This window comes from Octodon degus, unplaced genomic scaffold (genome assembly GCF_000260255.1).
Source record: "Octodon degus isolate 3935 unplaced genomic scaffold, OctDeg1.0 scaffold00228, whole genome shotgun sequence".
Classification (NCBI taxonomy): domain Eukaryota; kingdom Metazoa; phylum Chordata; class Mammalia; order Rodentia; family Octodontidae; genus Octodon; species Octodon degus.
Genome location: NW_004524804.1, coordinates 272649 through 282759, shown reverse-complemented (window position 1 = coordinate 282759; position 10111 = coordinate 272649). Strand labels below are relative to the sequence as shown.

At 40.1% G+C, this 10111-nt stretch overlaps 1 protein-coding gene across 1 annotated transcript in view; it reads left to right on the top strand.

Annotated features, from left to right (window-relative positions):
• Smarca5 (SWI/SNF related, matrix associated, actin dependent regulator of chromatin, subfamily a, member 5) overlaps positions 1-10111 on the top strand; it is a 37557-nt gene that overhangs the window by 3769 nt on the left and 23677 nt on the right. Inside the window, exons 2-6 of the mRNA XM_023705748.1 lie at positions 699-773; positions 3869-4035; positions 5812-5912; positions 7396-7496; positions 8437-8616. Of these exons, the coding sequence (XP_023561516.1) occupies positions 699-773; positions 3869-4035; positions 5812-5912; positions 7396-7496; positions 8437-8616 (624 nt within the window). The remainder of the gene's footprint in view (positions 1-698; positions 774-3868; positions 4036-5811; positions 5913-7395; positions 7497-8436; positions 8617-10111) is intronic.

The window sequence follows — 10111 nt, the reverse complement described above, 5'->3', positions numbered from 1 at the left end:
GATCCTTTTTCCTCAGCCAGCCCAGTGCTGGGATTATAGGCATGTATTATCACACCTGGCCTAAAATTGCTTTTTAAGATTATGTATTTGTGGTACTGGAAATCAAACTCAGCACAAACCTTGTGCTTGCCAGGTAGGCGTTGTGTCGCTGAGCGATGTATCTCCTTGGCCTTGCCTTTTTTTTTTTTTTTTTTTGGTGACATTTGAGTGTCAAGATGAATACATGTGTAAGAACAACACATCTGTTACTAAATCAGGAATTGGTCAGTACTTAGGTTATCAGTGTAGGCTATATGATACCTTTTGTGTAATAGTCCAGATGATGGAAATCAGTTACTAATGCCGCTTCCCATGTCAACATTGTGCTATTGGTGAGTGCAGTTGTGTGCTAAAAGGGGATCTTTCACGATTCATAGTGTTTTGTTTTGTAACTTTTCAGAGAAAAGACACATATTTGGTCATATGACTGGTATGGAGAGTAATTTTAGGATAATATCGACAATGCTGTTTTAATCTTGGCAGCAGCTGTGCCATTTATACAGTTGGTATAAATGTGTTGTTATTCTCATCATCGTTCATCCATATCAGATTTCCTTTCATGGGGCAGGAGTATATTGTCTAGGATGTGTTTGGGCAGAAAGCAGTAGTGGTGAGCTAATAGTTCTTGAAGGATAATCTTGTGACTTTCTTCCTGATAGGGAGTGTTTGATGATGCATCACCTGGAAAGCAAAAAGAAACCCAGGAGCCGGATCCCACCTATGAAGAAAAAATGGTATGTTCATGCAGTGGAGCTTTTGTTAGGCATTCTGTTTAGTTTTTAGAATTTGAGCAGGCCAAACGTGGTAACGTACTTGGGCAGCCAGGGCAGGAAGGTCACTGTGAGTTCGAGGCCAGCCTGGGCTACATGTGCACAGTACAGTGAGCTCCAGGCCAGCCTGAACTGCATAGTGAGGCCTTATCTCAAAAATTCAAAAATGTTTGGGTAGGTATGTTTGGGATATGCCTAATATGGGATACTATAACTGCTGGATCTATTTACCTATGTAAGCTGAATTGGAAGTGTACTGTGAATCCACACAGTATGTTGTAATTATCTAATTCTGTTCACCTCTTTTAAGATTTTAGTGTCAAGAAAGGTGAAAAGCAGAATAACTGTGTCTTTATACTCGGCGTTCTGGGCTGTGCTCTGCACAGAATGCTTCACTGCCTGTGCTCGTGGTGTTCTCATGCTCGTGGACAGGGACAAGGCAGTGTCCTCCTACCTCCCTGGCTTAGTTCCCAGCTCTGTGTGGTGCATTGGTCTTTAAACATATTGAGAAAGGCCCTTTTCCTTATCCTTTGACTTTGTTTCAGATTCATCAAGTTTTTTCAGTCTTAAACAGTCAAAATTCTGACGACATGTACATATGGTTGTGTATATATACAAGCTATAGATCATGACTTACGTATTCTGTTTACTATTTTATATACGTAAATGTTTATTTTGCTGTCAATTTGTTTAAAGGAAATATATTTGCAGGTCAGCTTTTTAAAATGATTACTACTTTAAAAGTGAATACAGTTTTTTGTTTTCCTCCTCGATACTGGGATGTGAACCTAGGGCCTTTCCACTTAAGTGTAACCATAGCCCTTTTTATTTTTGTTTCAGGCAGTGTGTCACTGGCTGGGCAGAACTTGCCACCTTCCTGCCTTAGCCTTCCAAATGCTGGGATTATGTGCTACCACTGAAAGTGTGTGCTGAGGCAGCGATTGAGACTGGGCATGGTTGCATGCGCCTGTAATCCCAGCACTTGGGAGGCTGAAAACAGGAGGATCACTACGAGTTCAGTCTATACAGTGAGACCCTGTAGACCCTGTACTAAAATACAATAAATAAATTTAAATAAACCTTATTGCCTCAAGCAACAAAGTACCTGTCCTTTACCCCTAATAGATTTGATATTTTGAAAGCTTTTACTTGAATGTCTTGATTTCAGAACGTGATTATAATAGCCTTTTCACCCTCAGCCCTAACATGTAGTTATGTGAAGGCTTTTATTATATGTAATTTTGGATTAAATATACCATTACGTATAATATACCTCAGTTCAGCACAATTTATATGTTTTGAAAAAAAGCTATGGCTTGTTATCTGTAGGCTGTCGCAAGGGAGGAGGGTGTTGGCTGGCAGCTTGTTGCGCAGAACTGGCTGCTGATTGAAGGGGGGCGATAAGCACAGGCCTTTGCACTGAGCTACAGCCCCACTTTGTTTTAAAATTTTGAAACAGAATCTTGCTAAAGTGCTCAGGCTAGGGCTCTCACTTTGGAGTTTCTTCCTCGGGCTCCCAGAGCGCTTAGATTATAGGTATGTATCCCTTGCATGGCTGGATTATGACTGTCTTTTGGGACTCTGACCATGTTCTTTCCTGATAGCAGATTGGGCTTCAGTTTTACAGTAGTGTGATTTTCTTTTTCTAAAAACAATGTTTTTCTTTAAAAATATATAGCTCTTATAGCTTATGCCTATAATGCCAGCACTTGGGGAGGCTGAAGCAGGAAGATTTGCTTGAGTTGTTAGAAAGATCCTGTCTTAAAAAGTGAAAGTAAATGAATTTAAAATTTACACAGGGGCCCACGGAGATAACTCAGTAGAATAAGCGCTTGCCTGGCAAGTGCAGGATCCGGAGTTCAATCTCCAGTACCGAAAAAAAAGGAAAAACAAAATTTTACATATACATAGTTCTTATATAATCTCTAGCTTTGACTTTGTGGTGGGTAAAATGTCTTTATAATTCTCTAAAACTGACATGGGGCCCGGGAGACGGCTCAGTAGAATAGCGCAAGGGCTATTCCTGGTTCAATCCCTGGTTCCACCAAAAAAAACAACAACAACAAAAAAAAAAAAAACACCAAAACAAAAACAAAACTGACACTAAACATTGGCAATAGTGTTGACTGGTTTTTCTGTTCTTTATCTTCATTGCTTCTGTAAAGTCTATTGTCTAAAGGCTCTAGATTCCATTACTTTTTGAAAACTTGTTTTTGGGGATCATTTGTGTTCAGAGTTTTCCATTTTGGTGGGATAAGAGGAATAATTCACACCATTATTTAGGCCACAAATGGCAGATATGAAAGGGGGAATAGTGTTAAACAGCATTGGGCTATTGAATATTTTGTGAATTTATTTATTTTTTTTTTTCCGGAACCGGGGATTGAACTCAGATCCTTGTGTTTGCCAGTCAAGCGCTTATCCTACTGAGCCATCTCCCCAGCCCCAATTTTGTGAATTTAAAAATATGTTCTTTAAGCCTGATGCCTTTTTAAAGTTGGTCTCAGCCGGGTGTGGAGGTATACACCTTGGGAGGCTGAGGCAGGAGGATTGCCGTTGGTTCTAGGTCAACTGGGCTACATAAACAAGTTCAAGGTCAACTTTCACTACACAGCAAGACCCTGTTTCCAAAAACTTGGTGTCAGTCTGATGATGACCAGTGCATTTTCTTCCTGTGTTTCTGAATAAGTTCACTTTAATGATATACTTTCTTTGAATGTTAAACATTCTTTTGTCAGTTTTATTGTAAAAAGTTAACATTATAAGTTGGGAATTGATTGACTTTAGCGCAACAGTAGTTTCTGCCCCTGCCTTTGGAATCATTCCTGGCCCGACCTCCTCTCCACTTCTGTGGAGTTTGTCTGATAATCCAGGCAGAGCACCATGAGCAGCCACACACACGCTGCAGACTTTGCTGCTTGGCGTCCGACCGGGCAGAGTGCCCTTGTGACTCATCCGTTCTGTCATGTCTCACGTTTCATTCCTTTTTATTGCTGAGCTCAGGTATGTTGGAACTGATTGCTGAAGTTTTGATCAAATGTGTTTTAAACTTTTTGCAGCAAACTGATCGAGCAAATAGATTTGAGTATTTATTAAAGCAGACAGAGCTGTTTGCACATTTCATTCAGCCTGCTGCTCAGAAGACTCCGACCTCACCTTTGAAGATGAAACCAGGGCGCCCACGAATAAAAAAGGATGAGAAACAGAACTTGCTCTCAGTTGGCGAGTGAGTAATAGTTTATACTTCATTCAGCCAAACTTATTTTTGATAGTCTTCTTTAGAAACAAAATCACTTTGTTTTTGGGCTGGCGAGATAGCTCAGTAGAATAAGCGCTTGCCTGGCAGGTGTAGGTGTCCTGAGTTCAATCCTAGGTACTGCCAAAAAACAAAACAAAACAAAAACACTTCGTTTTTGAAAAATTGCAGTTATCTCCTTGTTTTCAGCTGGTTTGGCAGGGTGTCGTTGTAAGTGCATAAATAATTAAATATTGAGTGTACTATTGTAAAAGTATGCAGTCATTGGGTGATTTTTGAAAGTAACATGTTGAATTTATAAATTCCTAAGAATTTTCATGGGCCGGGGAGATGAGTCAGTAGAATAAGTGCTTCCCTGGCAGGTGCAGGGGCCTGAGTTCAAGCTCCAGTGCCACCAAAAAAAAAAAAAAAAAAAAAAGAATTTTCATGGGGGGGCTAATAAAGGTACTTAATAAGTATATGGCAGTTTCAGCTCCATATAATGGCTATAATTCCCAGTGTGAAAATGGCAATCATTAATGCACAAGGTTGTCTCAAATAGGAAATTATAAACTAACCAATATTAAATTCACTGCAAGGTCTCAAGGGTGTAACCATTTCTTTTCTAAATTAGATGAAAGTATTTGTTGCATATACGAAATTGCAAGCTTCAGAATTAGGGAATAAGTGGTTTTACTCATCTGAGCCTTAAAGGTGTATCAAGCCCTCAGTTAGGATGTAAAATCTGAATATGGTCTTGCATGTATGTGTGTGAGTGTTTGTGTGCATGCATGCATGTATGTGTATGTGTTCATGTATGCAAAGTGTGTGCCTGTGTGTGCGCTTACGTGTATTGGCACTGAGGGCTGAGTGCAGCACCATCATGCTCAGCTAACTCAAGTCTGGTTGTTACTTTTTTTTTTTTTGTATTTTAATACAGGGTCCACAGAGTCTCATTATGCAGATGGGACTCTAGTGATCTGCCTGTGTTCAGCCTCCTAAAAGCTTGAACTCTTAAGGGTGTGCCACCACGCCCAGTCTCAATCTCTGTCTCAGCATGCCCCAAGGGTGGGGCCAGCACAGCATGCTGGGGATTGAACCTGGCCACTGTCTGCCTAAGCAGGTGCTTTAATCCGCTGAGCTATTTTGCCGGCCTTGTTACTTCTTATTTCTGAGAGTGGATTTAAGTTGCCCTGGCTGGTCTTGAGCTTAATGATCATTCTGTCTCATCTTTTCAGAGCTTGGGGCTTTATCAAAACTGTAGTTAACATAGTTATTGCTATATTTTCATAACAGTTTTATATATCTTGTAAATTAACCATGTAAACTATTTCAGATTTAAATTTACTAGTAGTTTCTGATATTTACTTTTTTTTTGCCTAAATGTATATCCTATTAGAGAAGGTACTGTTCTTCTAGCTACTTGACAGTTAGGTTGAGATAGTAGCTGGTAGGTTTTCTTCTTTTTTTGTTTTTGGTATCAGGAATTGAACTTATGACTGTGTGCTTACTAGGGAGGTGCTGTGCCACTGAGCTATCTCCCTGGCCTCTTTGGTTTTTTTTGTTTTTGAGGCAGGGTCTTGCTGTCTAGTTCAGTCAGGCTTTGAACTAACTACATCACCCAGGCTGGCCTTGTACTCGTGGCAGTCCTCCTGCCTCAGCCTCTCGAGTTCTGGGGCCACAGGTGTGTGCTACCGTGCCCAGCCAATAGCTGATAGTTTTAAACTTGACCCCAAAACTCAAATCAATGAATTTTCATTTCAACAGTTACCGACACCGTAGAACAGAGCAAGAGGAGGATGAAGAACTCTTAACAGAAAGCTCCAAAGCAACGAATATTTGCACTCGATTTGAAGACTCTCCATCATGTATGTTAAACACAGAGTTGCTTGACTTTTTAAAAGATCCCCTTTGAAACATCCCTTGTTAGAGTTTTGGACTTGTCTTAGCTACAATTTATAGGTGAATTTTTAGTAATTTTAGATATTTGTTGGTTATAAATAAACCTCAGATTTATTTTTGATAGAGGCGATACTGTTATATGATTGATGTGCTACGTTTCAATGGTGTATAAAATGCCAAAGAGTTTATTAGTAGTACGTTAAAACTGGGAGTAGTTTTGCCTTCTGCTATATTTCTCCCATATAAGGCATCTAATGTTTTTCTGTGTCTTGATGTTTTATTTTTTTAAGTGAGAATTGAACTCAGGACCTTGTGCTTGCTTGGCGGGTGCTGTGCTGCTGAGCTTTATCCCTGGCCCATGTCTTAATGTTTTATGAAACTTATTTGTGATTATCCAAACAATAGCATATTTCATGGAGTTGAAGTTTGACTTACATGTTATTCTGTCTGATGGCATAGAATTTTCTCCAAACCTCCTTTTGTCACTGGATGGCTGGTGTGTGAATCCCCTTGAGCTACTTGAACCTTAGCGGGACTTAAGCATGGTTAGGAATCTGATTCTTGCTGTAAAATGTGCACCTTCAGCGCCTCCCCAGCCTCTACTTTCCATCTCTTCAAATGAGGCTGGAGTCCAGAGCCCAATACATGGTACCTGGCAAAGGAAGTTTGGATGATATCTCACGTTCCTTTTTTTTTTGGTCTTTTTGAGACAAGGTCTCTGTTACGCAGTATAGGCTAGCCTTGAGCTTACTTTGTAGCCCAGGTTGGTCTCGAGCTCCCAAGATCCTCCTGCCTAGCTTCCCTAGTGGTGGGATTACAGATGTGCACCACCATGCCCAGCTTTTTTCTCATATTTTTGTACTTTCTCCAGCACTGGTCAGTTTTTCATCCTTGAGCAGTGATTTGTTGGGGGAGGGGATAAGTACTCTGTGTATCCTGAAAGTTGTCTCTGTAGTTATGAAAGACAGAGAAAAAGGACCTCCCTGTTTATGTCCCTGTTGGCAGGAAGAAAATCCTCTTGTGAACCTCTCCCCTTTTCTGTGAGAGATGAAAGCACTGGGATAGACGTACTGTCACCAGCATTGGTGGCGGTAGGTTTCAGGGAACAGTGGGCACAGGACTGAGTGGTCTGGGGTGCACTGAGGCTCTCTCCAGATGCGGTGCAGTTACTCTTCTTCTGTAGCTGCTCTTGCTCCATTTGGGGACTTGCACTTGCAGAATGCCCACAGTAAAAGTTCCCTGGGAAAGAGGAAGATCAGTAAGCATGCGTAGGTCCCACTCAGACCTCCTGTGCCTCGGGTGAAGGAGGAGAGGGCCTTTTCTTGTCTTCAGAGTGTGCACTGTACTGAAATGGAGTAAACAAATTATCAGGGCGGAGGTCATTAGGTCAACGCACCGTTTCAAGTGTTATCCTCAGAATGCGCATTTTATATATATGTTTCATTCTAGATGTGAAATGGGGTAAGCTGAGGGATTACCAGGTCCGAGGATTGAATTGGCTCATTTCTTTGTATGAGAATGGCATCAATGGTATCCTGGCCGATGAGATGGTACGTGTTCAGGGTTTCTTGACAAAGAGACTTCATAGGTTAAACTTAATAAGTTGAGACAGTATAACAGTGTTATTGAGTAATTACAACCTGGAGCTGTTGTCAACTGATTTTCTTTCTAACTGCTGGAAGCAGCTTGCTTCGGTGGCTCTTCCTCAAGGAATTATCACCTGTGAGAGTAGAATAAGTTTCAAAATACTTTATTTTGAGAAACTTTTAAATGTTTGTAGTTTTTTTATTTTTATTACTATTATTTTTTATATGTATTTGATTGTTGCAGGGTCTCGGACTTATAGTGGGCCCCCCGTTTTCAGCCTTCCCAGCGCTGGGGTCATAGGTGTGTGCCACTGCGCCCCAGTTGGCTCAGCCCTCCCTGGGGGCAGGACTGGCATGACATGTGGTTTTGTGGTTTTTCGAACCTTGGTCCCTGCGCTTGCCTAAGCAGGTGCTTTACTATGCTGAGCTATATCGCTGGCCTCCAACTTTTGTACTTTTGAAGTAGTATGTACATTTTCCTCAGATTAGATCATTTAATGTTTATCATCTGTACAAACATATTCATGTTTTCCAGGGTGGCAGCTTTGTATAGTTCTATTTGATGCAACTGTTTATCCTGTTTACTGCTTATTATATATAATAAAGGTTTTTAAAAGATTACTTACCACCATAGAACTAAAACCACTGATAGGGAAAATGTATGGAGTCAAAAGAAATGTTTCACTTCTAGATATGCTAGGTAGGTAACTTTGGGAATATCACTTCCTGGGCCTTACAGGGTGATAAGACTACATGACATAACTAAGTGTGAAATTCCTGCCGTGTTTTAGCTATGATAACATGTCCCATTTCTTTTAAATTTTTCTGTATATGTTCTGGGGTATACAGATCGCACATTGTTTTTTCTTTTTAATTGTCTTACGATTATTTTGAACTCTTCCAGGGCCTGGGAAAGACTCTTCAAACAATTTCTCTTCTTGGGTACATGAAACACTATAGAAACATTCCCGGTCCTCATATGGTTTTGGTTCCTAAGTCTACATTACACAACTGGATGAGTGAATTCAAGAGATGGGTGCCAACCCTTAGATCTGTTTGCTTGATAGGCGATAAAGAACAAAGAGTAAGTTTGTAATATTTCAGTAAATTTTGCCTTTAAAGGAATTTGAATTCAGACTTGGGTTTGGGAGTAGCTAGAGCAGAGAGAAGAGAAAGAAGGTCTGTGTCAGTGATGGGGAACCTTTTGGACCCGAGTGCCCAAGCTGCAGCCCCACATGCATTAAGTGTTGACACCACCATTAAGCCTGAATGCTGAGGTTTTAGTTTAGAAAAAGCAGCTCTACCTTTACATCTTTTGTCTTAACACTCATGGCATGGGTTTCGGTAATTTACAAACATAGCATTGTCATAGAGGTATTAAGGGCTGTAGAAACCTGAAAGAATTATTTTTCCCTTTTGGCGAATGATTGTGTAAACACAGGCTGTGCTCTCTTACAAGTATTACTTTGTTTTAAAATAGGTTTTTGAATGTATGAGGTGGTTTGAAATTTAAGGAGCCAGATTTTTCAGATTACTAATGTAGAGGTAATAGTCATAGTATACAAGTTGGTGGACTGTTATGACCCTATCAGAGTACGTTGAAATGTTGATTAATTGACAACATCCTTTTGAGAAGACATGAAGATAATGACACTGTATCTTAGTACTTGTTGTTGAGACCAGATACTTACATTCATACATTAAGGGAGGAAAGATTTGGGCTTACAGTTTGTAGAGGTTTCAGTCCAAAGTTTCCTGGTTGCGAGGCACAGTGGCACATGGCAGAGTATTGCAAAGGAGAAGCAGCTCTTTGCTTGCAGGGATAGCAGAAGCAACAAGGGACCTTAAAGGCATGTTTCTGCCTCTTTGATGCTATCCAGACTACTTGGCGGTAGCACTCATACCCTTATCCTAATGCTGTTGAGTTTAGCACTGCACCATGAATCAGTCACACACCCTAGATCCTCCCACCTCTGACTGCAAGAGCCTTTTGGGGAACTCCTAGACACAGCCATACTACACTAAAGAACTATAGACTTTGTATTTGGAAGTTTATTCATATAAGTTTCTACCTCCTCTGTTTATTAGCACTGTCTAAATGTCTGGTCTTTATAGATGCTTTGGGTATTTTAAATCACCAGATTATCTTTTGTTTTAGGACTCAATTACTTGTCCAGTCTTTCAGTTTTCTTACCTATAAAATGAGAATAATAACAGCAATGTGTTAATAGAGTGAACCTTATTGCAGACTTTCAGTATTTCTATTTTATGCTTTAAAACCCTTTTACGTCAGGATCTCAAGGCCTACTGAATCTGTGGAAAAAAGACATTTTAAGACCTAGGTTACTGAATTTTGTACTGATTAACTTTGTCAATTTTTTAACTTATAACTGACACATAAAGAACTCAGGAGGCTATTTTAGTGGTAGGAAAGCTAGTTCTAAGTGCCTGTATATGTCCTCTCTCCCCTTTAATGCCCTTTCATGTATTGAGTTACTTGTCAATAATTTAACATGTAAATGATTTCTGAATGTGATTTTTTTTTTTTTCCTCTTGCCACACAGGCTGCTTTTGTCAGA